The 26531-nt window shown below is 38.9% G+C and overlaps 1 protein-coding gene across 1 annotated transcript in view; it reads right to left on the reverse strand.

The window, feature by feature from the left end:
* SLC24A2 (solute carrier family 24 member 2) overlaps nucleotides 1-26531 on the reverse strand; it is a 160139-nt gene that overhangs the window by 17447 nt on the left and 116161 nt on the right. The window contains exon 8 of the mRNA XM_054517895.1: nucleotides 12811-12881. Coding sequence (XP_054373870.1) covers nucleotides 12811-12881 — 71 coding nt within the window. The remainder of the gene's footprint in view (nucleotides 1-12810; nucleotides 12882-26531) is intronic.

A 26531-nucleotide genomic window follows, 5' to 3' on the forward strand; every position in this document is an offset into this window, starting at 1 on the left:
AAACTGTGAAGCCAACAAGGACAGTGATGGCCCAGCTTCTCTAAACCCCAACACTGTTGTCAGGTTGTCTGTATGAGGAAAGGGCTTCTCCTTGTCTCTACCCAAAGACTCATGTGTTCAGACCAGTCACAACACAGCAGTGTTCCTAACAACTTGGTGCTAAAACTGAAGACACTCCTCTCCAATTTGTGTCACTGATTTTCACACTGGTCCCTAGTTTCCATTTATGTGTTAGCTGCCCACCTGTCATCCCTGTTATAGAGTAGGTGTATAGGAACCCTCTCCTATGACAGCAAACATTTGGCTTCCACACACTTCTCTTTCCTTAGACTGCTTCTGCTAACAAAATGGAGCAAGTATAGTGGGCATGACTCAGCCTTTTGCACGCAGGTATTAAAATAACTTTTAAATTGTTAACATAGGTAGGTGATGTCTCCAGAACTGCACATAAATTGCAGAATTAGGCAACTGAAAAAACAGCCTGAATAGTACTTTCACACAGATGCGTATAATGCAAATGCTGTTAAACCTTGGAAAGATTTCTACAGAGCTCAATGAAAGCTAAAAAAGTCTGAAAAAGAGCACCCAGTGATTATTGTTTGACAACATGAGTGATATATGATGACTTCTTCAGGTAATGTTCTTGGGTTTTATTTCTGAAAAAAAGATAATAATTGAGATATGTCCACAATATGCATGTTATTCCCCCCATAGATTTATAATCAGTTTCTTTTCAGTTATTGCCCTGTATTAAGATTGCTTACATAAACCTTATGACAATGCTATATAAAGCAATCATTTAAATTTTAACACCAGTTGTTCTTTTCTAAGCAAACAGTTATTGATGAAATGTCACCATATGTTGATATTGTTAATAACATTCTACTTACTGCCAGTTTTGAAGAACTGATCTTGATTATTCCACTATTGTGAACTTCCAAATTCTTGAATTACCTGGACTGATCAGTACTTACAGAAGCAAGCTCAGCTCTTAGCTTGGGCTTTTTCACTATGAAGGTATCACCTGACATTAATGGACTGGAAGCAAACTCCTATTTACCTCTTGACACACTAATGAGTTGCAGCTACTTTTGAGTTGTGTGTTAATGTTAACAGAGGACAATATTTTGCTAAGCCCTATACTTTGTGAAACTCCCAAGTTGCCCGCTTGTATGACACAGTACACAGGTCATAATGGCTATAATCATTAAAAACATTTTAAAAATGTATGACCACAATTTGTAGCATTCTACACAGTACTTCAGAGACTCCTGAACTGCTTAAGAGGCTAGCTTTTGCCTTTAGCTTTCAGCTCCTCACTGAAATGGACATACTATGCTTCATTGCTGGAAATCTACTGAAGCCTGAATTCAGAGGAGCTGTGCTGGAGGAGACGTTTGTGAGGCTACTTCCTAAACCCAAATCCATTCACTCTCCATTCAGGTTGATGCATTTGGGGTGGGAAAATCAACCTGAGACACAGGCTCAGCTTTGAATCATGATGACTGATATAAAATTTGAGCACAAAAGGACCAATTGAAGGGTTGCCTAGGTAACTCTTTCTGAATGGCCTCTGTGTAATTCAATCAGCCAACTCAGCTGGAATAAAGCTTTCTAAGTGACTGCTGCATAAACAGCACTGAGTGGCAAAGTACTTCCTGAATTGCCATCTTTAGAGATTAGCCATGATTAGCAGTTATATTTAATCACAACAAAACTTTATATTAGTCTGAGTTTGCACATAAGTCTTAAAAATATCTAGACAGTAATGCCTATACTGTCGTTCATGCAATACTGTACAGTACACACATATGGCTCAAAACTGGGCCTTGTTCTATTCTCATGTCTGTGTCAAACATCTCTGGGTGTGCATGAGCACAGAGGCAGTGTGAGTGGCTGTAGCAAAGAGCCATAAAGAATTGCTTTTGGGCATTGCCAGATGTCTCCTGAGAAACCTTGATCTATCTGTTCAAGATTTTTCCCCTTCCAGTTGTCCTCCATCATCCCTTTCTCCAAGACAACTATCCCCAAAATCTAATGCCAAATACAAGCTCACAGTGCAAGAAAAACACTTTCTTGCTATTTAACTCCAGGATACATTTCAATGTTGCAGAATGGATATTCTTTTCCCATTTTGTAAAATGGATTTGGCATCTGATTTTCAACACTGACCTTACAGAAACCAGTGGAATTAATGAACTTCAAAGTATTTGTAGATCTATCTTCCATGAATTTCAAAGCAATACTAAATTTTCCACTGATGTTGAAGAAAAGAATGGGAAATCATTTCAGCAGCTCTAAACCCACACAAATGCGAGTGTCATGCTGTGGACTAAGCAGCAGTGACAGAAAATTACTCAGCACAGATTTATGGCAGAGACTGCATGCACTGTCTCTGTCTCCAGCCACATACATACTGAATATGCACTATCACAGTCTGTAGAAACTAATCCTGAAAATATAGTTTTATTTCAGTCTGTACAATGAAAACTCTGTACTTGGAATGTTCAGTAGGATTATATTCTGCAATGCTAAGAAGAAAACGCAATTATAACATGATATATACTGAGGAATTCAATTGCCTAAACATACATTTTAGATACCTTCTGGTATCTGCCTTGACCTCTACATGCTCTAACATAAGTGAAGGATATTCTGCTCACTTTATGGCACACCTGCCACCACTGTGCAAAGATCTCAATTTTTTTAGGGTAGCCAAAGTGCTACTACCTACCCATCTCCACTCCAAAACTCATTCCCTGCTATGACTCAGTAGCTAATTAACTTCAATTATACTGGACTGGACATATGGGAAAGCTGCATCACCTGATATGATTTTCTTTCTAGTTTCTTTCTAATGGATTATCACCTGATTAACTCTGGCAATAATCCATTAGAAAGAAACTGCGGCATTAGGTCAGAACAAAAGCCAATTTACACCAGTATATTACAGATATGGGCATTCAGAGACTAAGCATTAGAATATGGCATATTTTTCATCTTCCACCAATTCGTAGAATCATAGAAATATTTAGGCTGGGAAAGACATTTTAGATCATAAAGTCCAGCCATGAACAGAACACTGCCAGCTCCATCATGAAATCATGTCCCTAGCCACCATACCTACACATATTCTAAATACTTCCATGAATGTTGACACAACCACTTTTATGCTTGATAATCGATCCAATGCTTGACAACTCTTTCCAAGAAGCAATTGTTGTTGTCTCTGATCTTTCTCTGACACATCCTGAGGCCACTTCCTCTTGTGCTGTCACTTGGTGCTTGGGATAAGAGGTTGACCCCTACCTAGCTACGCCCTCCTTTCAGGCAATGTAGAGAGTGATAAGGTCTCCACTGACTTCATTTTCTCCAGGCTGAAAGACCCACCTTCCTCAGCTGCTTCCCACAGGACTTGTGCTCCAGACCCATGACCAGCTCCATTGTCCTTCTTGGACACACTACAGCAATTCAATGTCTTTCTTGTAGTGAGGGGCACAAAAGTGAACACAGGATTTGAGATGTGGCCTTATCTGTACAGCAGAAAAATCACTGCCCTGGCCCTGCTGGCCACACTATTGCTAATACAAGCCAGGATGCCACTGGACCTCTTGGGCACCTGGGCACACAGCTGGCTCGTGATTAGTTGCTGTAGGCCAGCACAGAATCACAGCATCATAGAATATCAGGGTTGGAAGGGACCTCTGAAGATCTAGACTAAATGACTCCTTCTTTCCCACCATGAAGTTTTTCATTCCCCAGCCTGTAGCATTGTTGCATAGGGTTGTTCTGACCCAAAGGCAAGCCACAGCATCTGGCCTTGCTGAACCTGATACCACTGGCCTCAGCCCATGGATCCATCCTGTCCGACCCCTCTGAAGAGCCTTCCTACCTCCCAGAAAATCAACACTCCCACCCAAATTGCATCATCTGCAAAGTGACAGGGTGTACTTGATCCCCTCCTCCAAATTATCAGTAAAAACATTAGGCAAGATTGGCCCCAGTACAGAGCCCTGGAGAACACCACCGGTGACTGATAGCTGGATTTAGCTCCATTCACCACCACTGTTTGAGCCCTGGCATCCACACCCAGTCCACTCCTCCACATCATGGAAAGCCAGTATCTCCAGAGGAATGATGTGGGCAATGGTGTCAAATGCTTTACTAAGCTCCAAGTAGACAACATCCATAGCCTTTCCCACATTTACTATGTGAGTCAATTTGTCATAGAAGGAGATCAGGTTGGTCAAGCAGGATTTGTGTCTGACAAACCCAGGCTGGCAGGGCACCACCCCCTTGATGTCCTGCACATGCTGTGTGATGGCACTCAGGGTGATCTGCTTCATGACCATCCCTGGCATCGAGGTCACACTGACAGGCCTACAGTTCTCCAGATCCTCCTTCCCAACCCTTCCTGTAGCTGGGCATCACATTTGCCAACTCCAGTCAACTGGGACCTCCCTAGTTAGCCAGGACTGCTGGTAATGATGCCAAGTGGCTTGTGAGCACTTCCATCAGCACTCTCAGTACTCTTGAGTGGATCCCATCCACTCAAGATTCAGAGATTCATGTGTCTTAAATGTGGCCATTTCCCCTTTGATTATGGGGGCTTCATTCTGCTCCCCATCCTTGTCTTCCAGCCCAGGGGTCTGATTGACCCTGATGACAGCCAATCTTGCTGTTAAAGAATAAGGCAAAAAAAGGCATTCCGTATCTCTGCCTTCCTCTTATTCCTTGTTGCAACGTTTCCTATTGTATCCAAGAAAGGATGGAGATTGTCCTTAACCCTCCTTCTGCTGCTCATGTCTTTCTAGAACACCTTTTATTTCTAGAAACACCTTTTATTGTCTTTAACTGCAGAAGCCAAATTAAGTTCTAGATGGGCTTTGGCCCATCTAATTTTCTCCCTGCATTACCTCACAATATCCTTATAGTCCTCCTGAGCTGCCTGTGCCTTCTTCCAAAGGTCATAAACTCTCCTTTTTCTCCTGAGTTCAGCCTGAGCTGTGTTCAGCCAGTCCAGTCTTCTTCCAGACAGCTCCTCTTTCAGCACCGAAGGACAGCCTGCTCCTGCACCTTTAAGATTGTTTTCTCAAACAGTGTTCAGCCTTCCTGCACTCCCTTGTCCCCTTGGGACCACATCCCAAGGAGCGCTATCAGCCAGTCCTGTAAACAGGCCAAAGTCTGCCCCCTGGAAGTCCCAGGCAATTCTGGCAGTTCTGCTGACCCCTTCCTTACAGCTCTGGGAATAAAAAGAAGCTCTCCTTTTGTGGTCTCTGTGCCCAAGATGGCCTCTGGCCACCACAGCTCCCTCTAATCCTCTGTTCACAAGCAGCAGGTCCAGCTGGGCACCTCCCCTGGCTCACCCACTGTGAGAGAAGTACCAAGGCATGTTTCACACAGCTCAGAAACCTCCTGGGCTGTCCCCTTTCTGCTATGTTGTATTTCCAGCAGGTACCTGGTATGCTGAAATGTCCCAGAAGAAAAAGGTCCAGCAATTGTAAGACTTCCTCCACTGCTTTTAGTATATTTTTGTCTTCCTCTTTGAACTGGTTAGACGGTCTGTACTGGACTCCCACCAGGATATTGATTTTGTTAGTCTTACCTCTACATACTCAACCCTTTTATCACCATCATCAAGCTCTAGAAAGTCAAATACTCTGTAACACACAGGGCTACCACACCACCTCTTCTTCTTTGCCTATCCCTTCTGAAGAGTTTATGGCCACCTATTGCATCACTCCAGTTGTGTAAGTAATCCCACCATGTTTATGTTACTGCAATTGCGTGATAGCTTTCCATCTGCTCAATGGCTTCCAGGCCCTCCTGTTTGTTGTGCATGCTGCATACATTGGTGTAGATGCACTTTAGGTGGGCTATCAATCCTGTCATATATTGGGTGGGAAGGAGCCTTAATTACTATGTGACTGTTCTCAGGTGCTTGTTGTTTCTAATGGATTGATGATGATTAGGTCTTTGCAGCTGTATATGGATCTTGACCTGCCACCTCCACTGAGATGGTGAAGGTGCAATGTGAATTAGGACAGGGACATTTCAAATGTACTTAGGTATACTCAGCACACAACGGAGCAGACCGAAGGACTGCAATAGCACGCTGCTCCTCAAACATTGATGTGCCACTCTTAGGCTTATCTCTAACGTGCCTGGTTTCATTCCTTTCTTCTTTCAAATCTAGTTTAAGGCTCTTTCAGTAAGCCTTGCTAACCCTTTGCCCCTTTGAGACAGGTGTGCCCAGTCTGTGATCAGCAGGCCCAGGCTTGTTTAAGCCAAGCCATGATAAAACCCCCTAAAATTCTGCTGGTGATACCATTCTTGGAGCAAATTATTTACCTTCTGAGTCTTCCTGTTTCTTCCAGTATCATATCCTGTGACTGGAAGAATACAGAATGACATACTTGTACCCCTCATCTCTTAACTAGTCTTTAAAGATTTAGGCATAGATGCATTTGATCTTCACATATAATAGTTATTACTATGTTTCTATGAAATCCTTACTAATTCTGTCATAATTCTTTTTACTCTTTATGCATAGGATCCTCATTTCTTCTTGCTGATGTTTGAGACTATCTTTTTGTTATAGAGACATCTGCAGTGCTGAATATCAAACGTATACTAATGCCTAGATGGGATAATTGTGGTACCCTGGCATATATTTTATTATTGTTATTAATATTATTAATGACAATAAGGAAATAAATCCCCTATTAGGAAAATGTGCTCTTTGCATCTTAAGAAATCAGATTAGAAGTGCTATTCTGCTTGGTGTTTTCTTTCATATACCTGTAAAAAATACTCTTTTAAACCAATCTACATACCTTCAAAACTCTATTCTTGCTACTTCAGCTCTTCTTTTATTTAAATCATTAAAAACAATTAAAAGGATACAAAATCTATGGATGTTCCATATTTCACAGTTCTTTATGCAAGAGCATCTATCAAACACTTACGGGAAGAAAGCACTTGTTTGCTCAGGACTCTTTTAGAAACATGGGTTGGTGTGGGTTAGAAGGGACCTTACAGATCACCTTGTTCCAACCTCCCTGCCATGGACAGAGACCTCTTCCACCAGACCAGATTGTTCAAAGCCCCAGCCTGGCCTTGAACACTTCCACAGCTCCAACTGGAACATTCACAACTTCTATGGGCAACCTTTTCCAGTACTTCACTACCCTCAGATAAACAATTTCTTCTTAGTATCTAATCTAAACCTATCCAATTTTCCCAGTAAAATTTTTCCAAACAGAGGAAATGATGGTGTGTTCACATTCCATAAACAATACAAACAGACAGTGACATTTCATCCACAATTATTTTGTTTATAAACAACAGCTTATAGCAAGCTCCATCTGCCAAAGTCACAAGGTAGTCACTCCTTCTAGCAAGCACCACAAAAATCACTGTCTCCATAGAGGCTTACAGTCATATTACATTAGGAAAAACAGTTGCTCTTCTGGCACAACATGAAACAGAATTTTACACTTTTTTTCCACACATTAGGAGGAAATGGAAAACAAGTACAAAGAACCACCTCAAACTTACCAGAAATACTGAATCTGCCACTCTTCACCAACTACTCCTATTGTATAACAGCTATAACATATGAACTATAAATACCATATTCTGAGGATTAATCTTAGTCCACCTAAAATGAAGAGCTAAGCTATAAATTCACATGCTTGTACATTTCTTGTGCATTCTGAATGCTGATACAATTAATCAATAAAGAATTAGGTCTCCAGAGGTCTCCAGAAGAAAGGAAACTCAAGACAGGAATTATACACAGTTCCATTTGCTTATGCTTATGCTATGGACATTGTACCACTTATAAAGAGGCAATTTCTTTCTTTGCTGCAAAGGACTGCTCAGGTCTTCTTTTGTTTTGGGGTGGATTTTTGTTTGTTTGCTTGTTTGTGAGGTTTTTTTTGGAAATGAGCTCTGTAGAACCCAACTTTTCACAATGAGTAAGTCAAGAAAAATAGATGTGACTGTCATCTCAAATGTTCTCTATCTGAGAGGTATATAGTGATTTTCAAAATTGAGGCTTATTTTTTTCTTTAGAAGGGCACATCTCACATTAATCTATTTCACTAGAAAGGCAGAGAGTGTAGGCAATACTCTATGAACAGCCTCAAGTCTCTGCCTTCTGCTTCTTGTCTGTAAGCCACATCACTCATTTTTCTTCTCCTACAAGTAATTAAAAAAAAAAAAAGGGGGAAGAAGGTGAGATAGTAAGTTAGTAGAAGAGTATGCAGTTTCTGGGATGACTAAGAAAACAACATCTTTCCTCACAAATTCTTGAGTAAAATTCAACCAGGCAATAATATTAAATCCATTAGCTTTCAGAATGCATTCTGTATATGTGTATACTCTTCATAGGACAGCTAATTTGTGCTAATCCTTGCTGTACCATTACTGAAAAGAGCTACCTTTAGAGTGGACCCTACAGGAAGGAGTAAGGTCAGGTAGGTGTTTGGTTCAGATTCCCCTCTTGCTGCTTATGTTCTCTTGGGCACTTGAAGAAATAAGTAAAATTACAGGTTCCAAAACTGATATGCTTGTTTTTATGCTATGTTATTGCCAGCCCTCTTAGGGGAATTTGAGAAGAAATTCTCAGAATGTAACACACAAACCTGCAGTGAGCTCACCTGGAGAAATAACAGCTATGATATGGAGATACTTCTACTTAATTTTCAAGTAAGTCAAATGGGTCATACAGAAGCAAAAAATGTGGAGTAGGCAACTGAGTACATTGTGAAAATAAAGATCAACTCCTTTTGATAGCAGCACCTTCTCTTTAAGTTGCAATGAGCAAACAAGAAGGAGACATTTCCTTTAGGCCAAGTGTGGCAACTGAAAAATATTTGGGCTTTGGAAAATAACCTTTTTATGATGAATCAAACAACTACCAGGGATGCTGGAATAAATCACAGCCTTACGACAAAGGCTGCGCTAATCTTCTCTTATGCTATCTCTCTATGAAATAGTAATGTTTAACATAACTCAGATTAATACCCTGAGACAGAGAATGCAATGCTCCTCACATTCTCACCAAACTAACTTGCTGTGAATGGAATGAGTGCTCCAGGGCAGGGGAGATATGTCCCAGTCAATGCTCTGTCCTGAAATGGTGCTGCTGCTCTTCAGTAAGGAAGGCAATACATGCTTTGCCAGACTGTTGCTCAGGTAAGTGGATTAAATCCAATGCAAGCAATGAAGCCTTTGCACCACTCTCCTATGACATAAAAATTGCCTTATATTTCCATGGAAAAGTTATCTCAGTCATGGTTGGCATGTAAATACTTTCCAGTGGGGTTTCCACGGAAACAGGAAAAGCGGTGCGCATGTGTGCGTGTGTGTGTGTGTATGTTCGTGCATGTGTGCGTGTGTGTGGGGGCGGCAGGAAAAGGTGTTATCTTCAGATTGGAAACTATTTTTAGGTAAGCCACAGGTTAAAACAGCTACCAAATGCTAGTTAAGAAGGTGGCAGGGGGTGGAACTGGACTTCTCAGAAGGATCACATTCTGAAGGGCACTTTATAAAACATTTAATGAGCTAGTAAGTGTCCTTTCAGTCTTCCTTCATTTTCTTGTGCATGTTTGGTACCACTCTATCAAGTGGTATTATATAACAGAGTCTTCTCCTCTGTGGCAACCTGCTAAAGGTTAAGAGAAAGAATGCTGTAAGTAGAACAAAATCCCCAAGGAAGATGCAATATCCAGCAGAAAGGAAGGCAATTTCTGACTTCAAATAAAGCAGTAATGTCTTACAGATGGTATGGTGGGAGGAGGTATTGTTCCCTCCTGTGCTGGCTAAGAAATAGGAAGGAGACTGTAGCCGTTTGTCCTTCTTAGTTGATGATCCCAGTTTTATCAAAGAGTAGGATATCAGCTGCTACTTAAAGTAAAGTGGGGCGATAAGAGTCTCACTATCTGGCAGAAATGTTGCTGGGTACATTTTCTGGACACCTTTTTTGAATTTCTACATTAGGAGAGAGTTTTTCTTGTTGCTCAAGGGCTTGAGCTAGAAAGAGAACAGCTGAATTTCCGTGGAGCACAGTGGAGTAAGAAAAATGAGAGTTAAAGTCTAGGAAAAAGGGAAAGGGAAAAGCAAGACAGTTGAATTTGGAAGAGAGAAATGAAGACATTAAACCAAAACAAAACAAACTCCCAAATAAACTAGGTGAAATCCACCTAGTTATGACACCTTGCAGAAGTCATTAACTTGACAGTGTCCTAGCATCTGTCTTTTGTGGTGTTTCAGCTCTGTGTAAACCTTTCCTTCTTTTTGAAAAAGAAGAAAAGGAGAAAAGACAAAGAATTTGGGGAAAAAATATAAAGAGGTTCCTTAAAAGCCCTTAAAGAAACCAGGAAACTACATAATGGCAATTGGGAGTATTAACCTTAAAAAAAATTATTTTTCAAGTATATAAAAATCAAAATACAATATGAAAGCTATTTTTTTCTCCTTTGCTTGCAGTCTTAGCCTGGACCATCTTTTCACAAGGGTCTTTTCCTCAACTTTGTAATTTTAAAATAATAGGGAATTTATAAGTAAAATGGACTTATGTGCATATTCTGTTTTTACTAGAGGAACATAGAATATTTAATGTACTTATTTTCAGACAATTCTAGCTCCAATATAGAGATTGATATTCTAAAATGCTTGTTTCCAGGGATTTAGACCCAGACACTATAATCTGCATCAGTAAAAAGTAAGAAAAAACCCAGAAATATGCCTGTTTTGCAAGATGGGAAAGCATGAAGACCATAGTGGAACTTGACAATGGAGGAGAAAGAACAAGATGCTTATGCAGGTCTTCTGTACCATCATGGCAAACAAACTTCACATTGGCCTGCCATGTGTTTAGAGCCATTTCTCATCCTGCGGTTTTCAGGACAGCATTTTTTCCCCCCAAAGGCATACTTGAAGCTTTGTCAGTCCAGACTGACAGTCCAGAGTGCCAGCTGTCTCTAGTTTTCTCAGTTCTAAATTATCATTACCACAACATGGAGGCACTAACATTTTTTTGGAGGGATTTTTGTAAGCAGCACTTATGGATCACAAAACATTATCCTTAGACTACACAAGTGGAAAACCAGAGACAAGCAATTTTATACTGTCTTTCCAAATTCTGGCACTACAGCAATCCCTTTTGCATTAGAGTAAGGAAAAATAATCTAAATTTCAAGCTGCTTGATTGAATTCTACTTAGAAACAGAAGCAAATGGTATCAATATACAACGGGGAATACTTGGTTACAAAAAGATCAAAATTCAAGACCATTTGTAGGTAAAGTTTTGAAAAGCTAAAAAGAAGGCCTAGGAGGGCAATGACCAAGTTACCTTCTTCAAATTGTAATATTCATCAATGGAAATGGTTACAGAAATGCTATGAGTTGTTGCCTGCAAACTTTGTCTTCTATAAATTGAGAGTAATCTTATTAGTGTCCGTTAAGTCAATACACAGAGAAGAAGGAAACTGAACCAGCCAGTGTTAGCTCCAAAATGATGCTAGAGTTTGGAAAGATGTTTAAGGAAGCCATATACAAAAAGCCAGGCAATACATTGAGGGGAGCCTCTGGTATACTACAGACTTGGCAGAGACCCTGACAAGGAAGTAAGGTCCTAAGTATTATGGAAGCCTATTTACTTGTTCCATGGATGAGTAGACTATTTGTATTACAACTTCTCAAAAATTCCAGTATGTACTTTTAAATTACAAAATGTGTTTCAGCAATACTCAAGCAGCCTAAGAAAGCTGCCAGGTTAACACTGGAAGAGGACAAAATTGGAAAGGCCACTGGGGAGGAATCCAGCATGGACCATCTCAAAATGCTGTTAGTAGACTGCTAATTTTTATTTTGACAGCAGATACCTGAAATACTTTCATTCAGATTGATGAAGCTAAATCTGCAGACTCATTCCTCCACCAGAGGAGGAACAAACTGCCCTGCTTTGCTCTATTGTGCCATTTGGATAAGGATAAATAATGTGTCCCACATCTAATACAGAAGAATCATTGTTCAGGATGTCCTAATACTTGCTGAAATTAACATAAAAGTTCCAAAGCCTGCATAACTGCAAATTTAAACTGTCTAAAGGGAGATGAAAGGAATTGCACATTGCTGAGTAATGTATTCTTGCAATAATTTTCCCTTCTTCCCCTGCAGTGGATTGAGACTGAAAACATTATCTGAAATGATAAAGCTCTTTGACCTTGCAGATTTCTGAAGCCTAGGAAATGTTTTATTACAATGTAAATTAAAAGCATGTGGACATTGCTGTGATACATGATTGCTTAAGACTGCTTTTTCTTCATTGTTTCCACTGAACATACTCAGTGGGACAAAAACCTTATGAAGCAAGATAACAGAAGGCCGGATGCAGAAGTTTGTGTACAGGTCATCTTTCATAATGAATTTTGACTATTTCATGATGCACATCATGACAGGTTCTCTCTAAGAGAGCAGGTTTTGTGCCATGTGACAAGCAATTTCTATTAGCTATATTTATGGCTTCAAACATCTTATCTGTAAAGTAAAAATGCATTTCCCAAAAGAATAGATTCCAGACTCCTACCTTACCTTACACTAAAGGGCAGGGACAGAAGGCAAGATCTTTTACATATGGCAAACTGGGTTCAGCTGTAAATGAAAACTAAATATTATGTAGTCACTTCATACTGTCAGCTTCTTTCTATTAAGATGTTTGCTTTCAGTGAAAAGCACAATCAAACATGCAATATATTTGCTAACACAAGAATAAAAAGAAGAATAAAAAAGTCATTAACCTCTTCAACATTATGGGCGATTCCATTCTGCACTGGTCCTGAATCACTTGGTGGTGTTACTGCAACTTCCACTTTTGCACCTTTCTCTGTGGCACCATCCATAGATAAGAGAGGGAAAATAACAGATCAGAATATTAAATTACAAATATACTATTGAAATAGCTGTCATATATTCAGTCTGAGCAAATTATCAAATACTAATGTTGAGTCAACATCTGTGTTAAAAGAGAAAGAAAAGAATTTGCCTAGTACACATTTTCAATAAAAATCTTATAAGCAATGAGCTAGCATTTTGAGAAATATTTAAGTTCATTGCAATATTCAGTGCTCTTTGTTTATGCTAAATGCACTGAGCCTAATACTTCAGGTAGAAAGTGACATAGAGCATTCACCCCTGACTTTATAGAATGCACCATCCTGAATATAGGTAAGGGGATATATTCAGCAATGAAAGTTTTATAACACACTAACCCCTGCAATTGGTAAATTCAAAGCTTCAAAGCTGTAATCCTGCTGTCTTCCCTGCAAAAATGTGGGAAAGAGTAAACATATGGTGTAATAATATCTAATAATATCTAATAATAGAGGACGATCTTTAAACCAGAATCCTGCAGTCCTTGTTCTAAACTTGCACAGGAATTAAAGGAATAAAGTCAGGCCTTAGATTTATGATGCCAAATTTATTAAAATTTATTCTTACTTTGACTATCTTGGAATTCTCTAAGTGGTAATTACCTCTATAAGTATGTGGTACATAAAGGTGTCAATGGCCCAAAATCCCTTGGACAATACAAAGTAAGGGGGAATAGCAATATGAAATGCCTTACTCAAGTTCAACATGCCTTATGGCATGCTCTTGTACATAGAAGTAAATACAGCTGTCTAGTTACATTACTGCTATCCTGAGATTCTTCTAAATTAAAAATCTGAGATCACAGCCACAGCAGAGTGCCAGACTATCTGTAATTATTTCAGTATATGTGTGTTGTCTCTTAACCCCACACTCAGCATTTTTGTTTATTAACAGACTGTCCCAACCAACTGCCTGATTTTGGAAGCAAATACTATGTAAACATAACACAAGGTCAGAAAAAGTGTCAAGTAATAAAATTATTCAGATTTTATTGGACACATTTGTATCTGGTTTTCTAGTGCAGATAATATGATGAGGTAAAGTAGAGAAAACAGGTCATGGTACAGATTTTCCTTTAGCATAGGAACTTTGGAACTAAAATAAAAGTTCTTGCCTTAATGGCAAACTCTAGTAAGTCAATTTTCCACAATTTGCATAAATGGGCCTCAATGACTCCCAGAAAGCAGTACACAGACAAATCAAATCTTAAATATGAAGGTGATGCTTTTTGTGATGAGGGTGGTACCATATAAAGCACATGTTCTACTAGAGCATTTCAATAAATTAATTAAATTTTTCTGTATATACTGCAAGGAAATTTTGCCTCTCTATCACTTCAACATACAACCAAAATCAGCTTTGCTTTTTTTCTTTTCAACCTGCCTAGAAGGCTTTCTATATGCCTTGACTGGCTTTCTATTCTTGCATTTAACTTCTGTTCCATCCATAAATTTCATATTCTTTGGTACAGAGAATCAGAGTATTTTTACTAAAATAGCACATGTAATGTAGGAGAAAGTAATGATTAAAAATTTTCAAACAAAATAAAACAGTGAAAGAGACTCTCAGGCAGGGGATAAATCTGCAGTGCTGCACTCACCATGATTAGCTGCTCCATTCTGCCTTTCACTGTCTTCCACCTGGCACTTTTTTTTGGCAATCTTATGCAGAATTGAGGCCCTTTCCTTGAACTTTCCTAAAAGAAAACATTGTCGTTATTACAATGCAGCCATTTTGAGACGCTAAGTTTATTTTCCATAGCTTAGTCTCCATAGATCACTGCTGATAATCTGTTTCAATTCCTCCTCAAACAGCAAATATGCTATTAAACATTATCTCATGTTCCCATTTACAGGGTTGGGGATTTTTTCTTTCTTTCTTTTTTTTTGTAGAAATAAAAATGTAATTTTTTTTGAGAACTCGGCAATGAATAGAACAAGAAATTGAAACCAAAAGCTATGATTTTTCTTTGGAAGAAGACAGTACAGTTTCACCTATAAATATGCTGGTGTAAGATTTCAGCTGAAGCAGATGATGAATACAGATGAATCAAGAGATCATAAATAAAAACAAACAGTTTCAGTTCTCATTTAGTAGTACTGTAGAACAAAATGTCATATTAACACATATATTGCATTAGAGTGAGTGTGGTCAGTTTTGTCACTTTGGACTTATTTATGTGTCTGTGACTTCTGCTCACTTCAGTGCTTGGTAGAATTATGAAGAAGATTATTCTGGGATTTACTGAAAAACACCTGAAAGACAACACTATCACTTTTCACAGCCAGCATGGCTTCATGAGTCCTGCTTATCAAACCTGATTTCCTTTTATGATAAGGTAACACACCCTGTTGATAAACGTCAACTAATTTATGTGATCTTTTTGGATTTCAGTAAATTTTTAAATACTGTCTCTCACAGGTTCCTTCTGGACCTAATGTGCAGCCCACAGCCGGATAAACACATCATGGGGTGGGTGAGCAACTGGGCCACAGGTCAGCCACAAAGGGTTCCAGAGAGTGGGGTGACATCAGACTGGGGACCTGTCACTACTGGGGTTCCACAGGGCCCCATCCTCAGCCCTCTGCTCTTCAACATCTTCATAAGTGACCTGGACACGGAACTGGAAGGAATACTCAGCAAGTTCCCAAAAAGGGAGGAGCTGCTGACTCCCTCAAAAGGCAGGGAGACCCTGAAGAGAAACCTTGACAAATAAGGTGTCTGGACAATCACCAGCCATATAAAGTTCAACAAGATAAATTGCTGGATTCTGCATCTGGGATGGGACAACCCTGGATGTATGGACAGACTGGGAATGAGGTGCTGTAAGCAGAGCCATGGGAAGGGACCTGGGGGTCCTGGCAAGTTGAACATGGGTCAGCAGTGCCCTGGCAGCCAGGAGGGCCAACCCTGTCCTGGGGTGCATCAGGCACAGCATGGCCAGCTGGGCAAGGGAGGGGATTGTCCTGCTCTGCTCTGAGCTGGGGCAGCCTCACCTCCAGTGCTGGGGGCTGGATGGGAGTGTCACGATATGAGAAAGACATGAAACTGTTAGAGAGTGACCAAAGGAGGACTACGAAGATGGTGAAGGGCCTTGAGGGGAAGCTGTAAGAGGAGCAGCTGAGGTCACTTGGTCTGCTCAGCCTGGAGAACAGGAGACTGAGGGGAGACCTCACTGCTGTCAAAATTTCCTTGTGAGGGGAAGAGGAGGGGCAGGCTCTGAGCTCTTCTCTGTGGTGACAGTGACAGCACCTGAGGGAATAGTCTGAAGTTGTGTCAGGGGAGGTTTATGTTGGATGTTAGAAAAAGGTTCTTCACCCTGAGGGTGGCTGGGCACAGGAACAGCTCCCAAGGAGGTGGTCCCAGCACCAGCCTGAGAGAGCTCAAGAAGTGTTTGGACAGTGCTCTCAGGCACACAGTGTGACTCTTGGGGCTTTCCTGTGGCAGGAATTGGGCTTGATGATCCTTGTGGGTGCCTTCCAACTCAGCATATTCTGAGATTCAGAAGGGGAAGAAGAAGTCTCCAGAATACATGATTTTCATATCAGATTCTTAGAGATAATTTTTCTTCTAAACCTGCCAGGTTGGGGCTTTTTTTGTCTCCCATGAAGTTAACCATGCAGCTCAACCTCTACACTCCCTAGGGCAACACACTCTGCAGAAGTCCCAGGTTTTGTCACTCTTTATTGACCACTGTGTCCAAATGATACACCAAAACAAGGTAATGTCAAAGATGTCAATATTAGGTGAAACGAAACCTTTTTCTGCCTTCATAGCTCTTTCTATGTAAGGACTCTTTGGACATCTTATGACAGCCTATGATGTGTAGAAAGTTGATGTATCTGCCTTTACTGATTTATCCTGATTGCTATTGCACTTTAAGCATTTTAAAATATTTTTAGATGTTTAACTGGTGGCTATTTTACAGCACATTTCCTAATTAAAAATACTATTACAATACAGGGCCTGTAGCTCTTTTAATTCTTCATCTCCAGTCAAAAAATTCTATTGAAAACTGTTGGTGTCCCTGCAGCAAAACCAGCACAGACTTAAGACCAGAAGATATTTCAATGGAGTTATATGAAAGACTAACAGTGGAAAGTAAAAGTAAGAAGTCATGAATTAATTCAGTTATTTGGATAACACTCACTTCTTGCCAAGCTAAAAACTTGGAGAAATTCCAAGCATACAAGGATAAATCATTAGTCAGGAAAGAAATCCTCTCTTCCCTCCTTAAAATGGAAGCTTCACACCCCTGTACCCACACTTTTGCATAAGGAGAAGCATATGAGCAATTCACAGTGACTAGCAGCTATCACTTGCTGAGAAGTGGAACTAATTTCTCAACAGCAAACCACTTGGAAAGTAATAAAAATACCACAAATATTTAATGAGCCATACTGTCCTTTCTGCAGTCCCCATCTTTTCACAAATACATCATGCTCCAAAAAAAAAAAAAAGAAAAAAAAAGGAAAAAAGAAAAAAAAATCAAAATTAGCAATTCACAATGTTTTGCAAATATTATCTTTTTTGGCACCCAGAGTTAAACGCCTGCAGAATAGTATTTAAGCATAGAACACAATCATAAATAACAAAGCATCTCATTATTTTATTGCGCAGGGTAAGAGGCAGAGATTCTAGTTAGATGGGAAGAAGTAACAAAGAATTAAAAAGAGAGAGAGTGAGAGAAAGAACAGGAATTTTTTGGGATAGCATAAAAGAGAAAAAAACAGAAAAAAATATGAATCATATCCTCAAATATTTTAGGCCGAAATGCTGAGTCATGGTGGTTCCTAACTTATTTTGAAAGAGTAGCGGCATTTAAAACTACTTATCTAGAAGAATGAGTAGATATTAAAAGGTGCCTCATATAATTTTAGTCCCCTAAAGGATTGTGCTAGCTTTCAGATTCCAATTCAGCATTATATGTTTGAGAATTCAGCTTGTGATGCCACATATATAGAAATGCATTTTGTGCAAGCAATGAAATTGATGCAGCTAGCACATTTCTGAAAAATATCTGTGGAGCCATCCATGTCCCCACTTATTCCAAGATGGTGTAGGACCTTTCAATTAAAGGTCCAGTTTTAGAGGTTAAGGATATTCTGAGAACCTAAGGATATTCTAGTATTTTATTTGAGACTGTGTGAAACTGTGTAGGTTTTCTTAACAGAGAAACATGGCCACTATTGAACTGAAAAGAAAATGTCTCCGCAGAGATTCACACTGGTTTAGATTAGCTTAATTGAATGTGACATCCATTTTTTTCACATTTACAAAAACCTCTCAGCATATTTAGAAAGAATTTCTGACACTGACTTTTAATGATTTTAAGTTACACCATTTCATTCAGGAGACTGTTTCACAGTTGTAAGTCACTGTCATGAAAGTTAAAATCAACATATGCAATGGAAAATGTCTTTTGTTTTATTTTTATTTCTCAGTAGATGTATGATTCAGTTTACATTGTTTTACATCATTACCTTTGATTAAATTCATTCAATGTAGTTAACAAAAGTGCAAGGAAATTATTAAAAAACATAATTAACTATCAAAAACATGAAACTGACAAAAGCAGTAGTACTGGCCTGCATGAAGATAGTACTGAAATATAGAAAAGACCACAGAGCAATGCCCCCTCCCTCCTTCCCGCCCTCCATCCCTTTCTCTACCATTTTCCTCCTTTAAACCAAACCAAAACTTTTTCACTGAAGGGGAAGCACAGAGCCACCAAGAAAAAGGATCAGCTGAGGATGTATCTAAGTCATACAAATCTTCAGAAAGCCACAAATGTCAATCTTAGGCACAGATCTTCTCTCGTGTCTTTTTTCTTATCTTTAGGTGGGGTCATTAAATAAAGCAAGCATCTTACGTCACTCTTCTTGTTTCTAGAAGGTAGGTGCCTGTGTTTCCTCTGGAACAGTCCTATGTACTATGGTTTGACTATGTAACAGAGCTTTTCACAACAGGTGGCATAATGAGAGTTTAGATGAATGACAATGCATGCTTCCATGGACCGAAAATAGGACAGAACTAGGTTCACTAAACTCCAACAGATTTGGCAGCTTATTTTAGTTTGCAAAGAATGAAGTAGAAGGAAGAGGTGATCAAGGCCAGATGATTACCAAAGAAGGTAGCTTAAAACTACATTGGTTTTTGTTCGAATAGATAAAAACAAATCATTATTGTATAATGTAGATATGCATTGATATGCATGAGTAACTCCAGCTGGCATCAGTTGGCAGAGATTCTCCTCCTGATAAAGGATATATTAAAAAGCCAATCCTTTATCTACAAACTAAATTGCAGTCTACAGGTTCCCTGGGTCAGAAAAATATCTGATTTGACGTGAAAACAGTTCTTCAGAAATTCACTCATTTGAAAAATTCAGGACTCTACCACTTGCCTTGTTTTCAGTCTGTGATCAAAGGAAACATACTGCATCTATCTAGCTATAGCCAAGCTTTCACGAGCCTGAACATATCAAATCTGTGGCTGTTGAGCACTCTGAACTGTACTTACTAATTCTGCTTATGACGTGCCGTGGATGATAACTAGTGAGTGACTACCAATCTAAATCCAGAAATCCACCTTACATGCTTTCTCCTTTAAGATAAAGCAGAAGTATCAAATGAAAACACATGCAATTTTGTCACGTTGTAGACTATTGGTGGAGCACAAGATTAGAGTGAGCGTCTCTTCTCATCTTGTGGGGCACATTTACTCTCTCAGTTTGACCTGATTAATCTAAAATTAATTTAAAGTCACTTTCAGGCCAAAGAGAAATGATCAAAACAATAGAAATCAGTTTCTAATATATGGAGCACAATGGCTCTCTGGCCATTAGGATGAATCTGATTGTGTATTATAGCTTAACCATTGATTCTTGTCCCTGATTGTTCTGATGCAGCAGGAAGAATAAATGCACCTGAGTTTCTTCACTGCAGGAGACTGAAAGAATATTCTGTATCTCCACTCCAGGCTTGAGGACTGGACATAAGGATGCCACAAAAAAATCAATGGATTTGTAACCGGATTTATGTATTCCTGTGACTAAGCTGCTGTGCAAAAGGTACAAAATCCTCAGTCATAAAAAGGAAGAGAAAGAAGTAAATGGGTAACACAAGTAAGTGTGATGCAGAGTGATAGCAACTAAACTTCAGAAAATCCAAACAGAAAGCTGAAAATATAGTACACTTCAATCAAAATACAACTTGTGAGATATACTAATCATTACTTGCCTCGTGAAAGACAAGTGAAAATTATGATGGTTGTATTTGAGAAGGTAATAGACTGCATCATAGACTCTTGTCAATGTTAGTGTTTCTAAAGACAAAGAGCTTACTTTTTATTTCTGCTACTGGATTTTTCCTGTGGCTACACTATGGTTCTGAAATATTTATTCATGAGAAATGCATTCTGAGGTGACATTGAATACTAAAAGCATTACTTCTGCATAGGCACAGGAATAATATACATCTATGTATGTATTATACTGCAACAAGTGTTTCCCTACAACTACATTTAGATGCCAATAGAATATTGATGAATCTCAGAAGGCTACTTTTGAAATAACAGATATGATACTTCACTATAAAAAATAAAAACCTTAACATACTCACATTTAAGGCTACAATAAGAAATTACCTTTTTATCTTGATTGTAATGAAGACTGAATTAAAACATACTGCAAAAGCTTTATCTCTGGTAGCCATATCGGAGTGGCCCAGGTTAATGGCTCCTTACAGGTTCTTGAGAGGTGTATTTAAGCAACATAGACACTACTGTTCACCTGTTAAAATCTACTTTCAGACATCTTTTTTTATATTGGTACCACCCCTGTGAACCAGATGCTTAATCTGGGCAATGGAGCGCAGCAAAGCAAGACCATTCTACGAGCTCAGGCCTGACACAGATGAAAACAGCATCTTCCAACACCTGGTGCAAAGGTGCCCAGGACCATCTCCCACAGCCTGCCCCAGAACCAGATGGTTATATTTGTGTATCAACAGCAAATACAGAAAGAGGGAAACAGGCCTTATCACTTTCCATCCTCCCTGAGGAATGATCATGAGTAAGTCATGCAATGAAGATTCTCTTAAAATCTTCAAGATTACTCAACACTAGAAAGGAACTGTGTTTTTAAAAAGAGAGAATTAATACTGTTATTATACAAATACTGTTATTTGTCCTAAATTCCCAAGATTAAAACCAAGTGTGAATAGGTGGCTAACTTTTCTACAGGCCTCAAGATTTTCCCCATCCCCAAACAGGCTGCTAATCTCTAAATTTAACATAATGAAAACATCTGTCTGGAATTATAATCAGAAGGATGGACAAGAGGCCTTGATCCTACAATCAGGTCTCAGTTCAGGGATAATTCCAAATTGTAGAAATGCTAATTGCACTAGGACAAAAAGCATGTGTTGGAAATTTAGTATGGAGTTAACTGCTTTCCTGAATTAGTATGATAGAACTGCAGTGCTTTTGAATCAGCAGAAAAATTTCCTGAGATTTCACTGAGCCCTGATTCAGGCCCTAATTACTTCCTTCTTAAATTGCTAGAATGAGGATTTCAAACTGCAATTTTTTTTGCATTGCAATCAAGCATACAATTAATACTCCAGGAATAAACACGCCTAGTTTTTAAAGGTTATTCATTGCTTTTCAATAATACAGTAAACTGAAGTCACTTAGCAATTGTTCAAGTGATTTAAAAATCGATAAATTAATTTCCCTTCTTGAATGCATTGTAAAACATGGCATCAAATAAGCACCTACAATCCACATTATACTGTGCCATATAACCTGCAAGTATGGTTTTGCATATGTTCTTTGCAAAAAGTATCCCATTGTATTTTCTTACCTGAAATAGCAGAACTGAAATGTTGAAAAAAAAGACTTGAAAAAAGAGTTGTAACTGACTGAGCCACCAATAAACACATGCAAAAATGAGTTATTCAAAAATGGAGAAAATGAAAATAGGACCAAAAAAAACAAAGAAAAATGTAAACACAAAAAAGACACTCAGAGGGCTTCAAAAAAAGCTCATACAAACAATTCTAAAATATTTCTTACCTTCTTCAGTCATTGTGTCATAATATTTTAGGTTTCCATATGATCCAAGCTCTATAACATCACAGTAAAAGACACAGAGATAAGGAACCAGCAGACATTAAAGAAATGTACATGTTTTTGCATGTGCTTCATAAACTGGAACAGTGATTATGCAAAACATTTTCCAGGACAACGAAACACAGATTACAGAAATGGCACTGCTTTCCCCCTCCAGAATTTCACAAGTCATTGACTTTAGCTAAAGTGTTAAACTTGCTAAATTGAGATGTAGGAGAAGCACTGAAATCTAAAACTTAGCCTTTTCAAGTTTCTTGCCAATTTGGTGTCTTTACATCTGGGAAAAGATAATAAACCTTGAGAGTACCTAAACAGCAGCAATTTTGCAAACTAAGCTCATTTATCATTCCCTGGGTCAGACAGTCAAATACGTCTGTATCCAAATCAAACAAAAAAGTTTCAAAACACATAATTTTAGGAGCTGTTCATAATGCAGTCTCCCAAACACTGTTTTGATACCAGTGCTGATATTGCCTGGCTTTAGAGGGGCTACTTAATTTAACCACTCTCTTGTCACTTGTGAAATCAGAAAAATAGTTACTTGCCTCATCAGGTGATATGACACCTAAATTCATTAAATCATTCAATCTATCTGAAAATAGTGCATTACCAGATTCTATCAGGGCATTAAAAAGAATGGAATGCAAAGGTCTCCAGATCTTTAGGGCTACTACTGTTTGCTTCTGTGTGATAAAATTTTGCATAAAATCACCTTTTTACTACAGTGGCTTTACACTATTTTTTGAAGTGCTTTTTTCTTAACATTTGGCATACGTGTTATTGTATGCATAAACACAATAATTAATATAAACCTACAAAATAAGACAATGAAAAATTAGTCTCAAGGAGGAATTTGTTAATGGTCTGGCTGAGGAATTTGTGCATGATCACTCATAATTTTTATGAGAAGTTCTGCAATTACGTTTCTGAGCATCTAACCTTTGACAGAATGTAACCATTAAAAAGTGAATACTTAACAGTTTGATGATGCTTTTTTCTTTGCAAATATTGTCTTTCATATTTATGAAACACCTTAAGCAATTAAATGCAAAAGTGATATCCAATTATTTTGTTTTTCAATGATGCATGATGATTTTTCAACAATTTTTCACAAAGGTGAATTTCAGTAGAGACATGGTTATTAGTTTTTAACTGTAAAATACTGTGATGATATAAAATCTGACACTTTGAGAGATACATTTAAAAGAAAAGAAATCTTACATCATTTGCAGGGACAGAGAATGCCTTACGCCATGTAACTAAAATATACAGGATATTATCACTGGGGTTTTTTTAGTAAGTATGATTGGGTTGTAATGATTTTTCATAGGCATATTATAAAGAAACTTACAAGTATTCATACACTCTTGCTAATAAAATGTAGTGTCTTACTTGCCCATAAGTAAGCCAAATAGAATAGGACATTAAGTCCCTCTTATGGCAAAGTCCCTCTAAAAGCAAAGAAAAATGTAATTTAAAGACAGAATTTAATATATTGTTTTACAGCAATAAAGAATGCATATACTGTTTTTTAAATTTTTCTTAGTCTTGCAACAAAATCTTTGCAGCTGCTAGTACACATAAGAAGTTATTGTCCTACCATCCTAATTTTAGTCCTTACCTGGAAAGAGCTCCCAATAACTTCAATATAGGCACCCCTATATACAGCATTTGGAACTACTTGTCCTATTTAATTAGAGCTCAATATTTGCTGAATCTACGGGCAGCACCTTTGCTTGTATTTATTCTCACTGATCTTTGCCTTCATGTGTCTGGGGTTTGCTTTGCTAGAGCCAGGCCTGAGGCATTCACTGGAGATTGAGGACAGGACTGGAACATACATTCCAGAAAGAGTCCACCAAAAGGAGGGTAAAAGTAAAAAAAAACATATGGAGGCACACGGAGAACAAAATGTTAGCAGAGAGGGACTGCATGAATGAAGTTGAGAAGAGCATTGCACCACAGCAACAAACTTCAGAATTAACAGAATAGCATGAGGCTTCTTACTCTGCAGATGAAGCAGAAGAGATTTCAGAGGAAACCAACAACAATCGTGAATTCTAAATCTCAAAACAAAAAACTGAAAAAATGGAGTGGAAGCAAGGCAGGACATTTCACACACTGGGAATCCCATTTAAATCTATTTACTTCCCATCTGAAGTGAGAGATAAAAGACAAACAGTAAAGAAAAAAAGGGTCAGTCTGACCTTACAGAGACCAAAAGAGAAGAGAAACAAGGTGATGCATGACAGTGAATGATGCTGATGATAATCATGTTCTGGGAACTTCAGCAATTCAACACACCAAGGATTATACCAGGATAATTCCTGCAGTTAGCAAAATTATTTCCAGGAAAACTCCAATCTTGCTGGTAGGATCATGCTCTCCAAAGCTTATAGTCCTATACCCAGAGTGGAACTCTTTATACAATCATCAGCCCACTGACTGCAATGCACTACCCAGAAAACATCAGCTGCATATTCACATGTATTATATTTGAGGGTTTTAAGATTACTTAGGTCAGTGCTGCTTGGCAGCATGACAGATTTGCCTCTGCACAGTCTGCTTCCAATATATGGTACTTCTGCTGTAAAATTTAGACTAAATATGCTCTTTGTTTTTGAGTTCTCCCATTAAGCAAGACATACCCTGTTTAATATAACTTTGAGTAAATAGAAAATGAAGTACTTTTTAGAAAAAAAAATTAAATTGGAAAAACTTCACAGCTTTAGAAGTAATCTTGTTTGAAATGGAATTGAAAAGGGTACTTGAAAAATTATCCCCAAATCCAATACAATTAAAATTTGACAATTCTGTTTTTGTGAACGTGCTATGCAGTTCCCATGGTGAGGTCATAGTAGATAGACTGGATGGCAGCCAGTACCTGCATCCCTGTTGGTCACATGAAACAAAGAGGATGCAGAGATGCAGCTTAACAGCTGATCCCCAACAGTTACAGTCACTGAATTAATTTGTTCCCTTCTGCATATTTTTACACCAGAAAAGAACAGAAGGTTCCTAGTAATCCTGACTGACGTTCCTGAAGGATTACAGCAACATTTGTCTTACTACGTACTGTTCTCTAATGTGTTTGTGGGTGTCACACCACATCAAAGCAAACAGAAAAATATTGTTGGTTAACGGGGCTATGTTATTGGTGATTTCAAATTCAAGACACCAAGCATGGCTTCACCAAGAGAAAAATCCTGCCTGACCAACTTAGTGACCTTCTATGATGGAGTGACTACATCAGTGGACAAGGAAAGAGCTACAGATGCCACTTACCTGGACTTCTGTAAGATCCCCTCATGCTCCCTCTCACTGAATTGGAAAGAGAATGTATCTGTGTAAGTGGAAATAAATTGACTAGATGGTTGCATCCAGAGGGTCACCTGGCAATGAGTGGTGTCCCTCTGAGACCAGTCTTATTAAATATCTTCATCAACTACATTGACAGGGGAGATCAAGTGCATTCTCAGAAAGTTTGAGGAACATCAAGCTAAGTGATGCAGTTGCCACATCTGAAGGACAGGATGTCATTCAGAGGGACCTTGACAAATGGGAATGGGAATTTCATAAGGTTTAACAAGACCAAGTGCAAGGCACTGCACCTGGGTTGGGGCAGTCCCTGGTTCCAGCACAGGTTGTGGGATGAACAGATGGAGAGCAGCCCTGGGGAGAAGGATTTGGGGGTGTTGGGGGATGAGAGGCTGGACATGACCCAGCCATGGGCACTCACAGCCCAGAAAGTCAAACGTGTCCTGGGCTGCATCCAAAGCAGTGTGGGCAGCAGGGCCAGGGAGGGGATTCTGTCCCTCTGCTCTGCTCTGGTGAGAGCCCACCTGGAACCCTGCATCCAGCTCTGGGGTCCCAGCACAGGAAAGACATGGACCTGTTAGAGAGAATCCACAGAAGGGCCACCAAGATGATTAGAGGGATGGAGAACCACTCCTAGGAAGACAGAACATTTGGGTTTTTCAGCATACAGAAGAAAACGCTCTGAGAACATAGAGCAGCCTGTCACTTCAAGGGGAACTGCAAAACAAATTGGGAGAAACTTTTTAGTAGGAGTTGCTGTGGTAGAAAGAAAGTAGATTCACACTACATATAAGGAAGATATTTTTTAGATGGAGGATGTTGAAACAATGGCTCAGGTTGTTCAGAGAGATGAGGTAAATTCCCCATGCCTGGATATATTCAAAGTCAAGATGTACAAGGCTCTGAGCAACCTGACTGGTTGAACATATCCCTGCTCGTGGCAGGGAGATTGTACTAGATGATCTTTAAACATCCATTTCAACCAAACTATTCTATGACTCTATTAAATAAGATAGCTAATAACTCAGCTAATTTTACTCTCACTAAGTATAGTACATACTGGCTGTAATGAAATACTAATTTCTGTCTTTTAAGTATATAGCCCCAGGCTGCCATAGAAGAAAAGCAGAATCAA

Source organism: Molothrus ater, chromosome Z (genome assembly GCF_012460135.2).
Source record: "Molothrus ater isolate BHLD 08-10-18 breed brown headed cowbird chromosome Z, BPBGC_Mater_1.1, whole genome shotgun sequence".
Lineage (NCBI taxonomy): Eukaryota > Metazoa > Chordata > Aves > Passeriformes > Icteridae > Molothrus > Molothrus ater.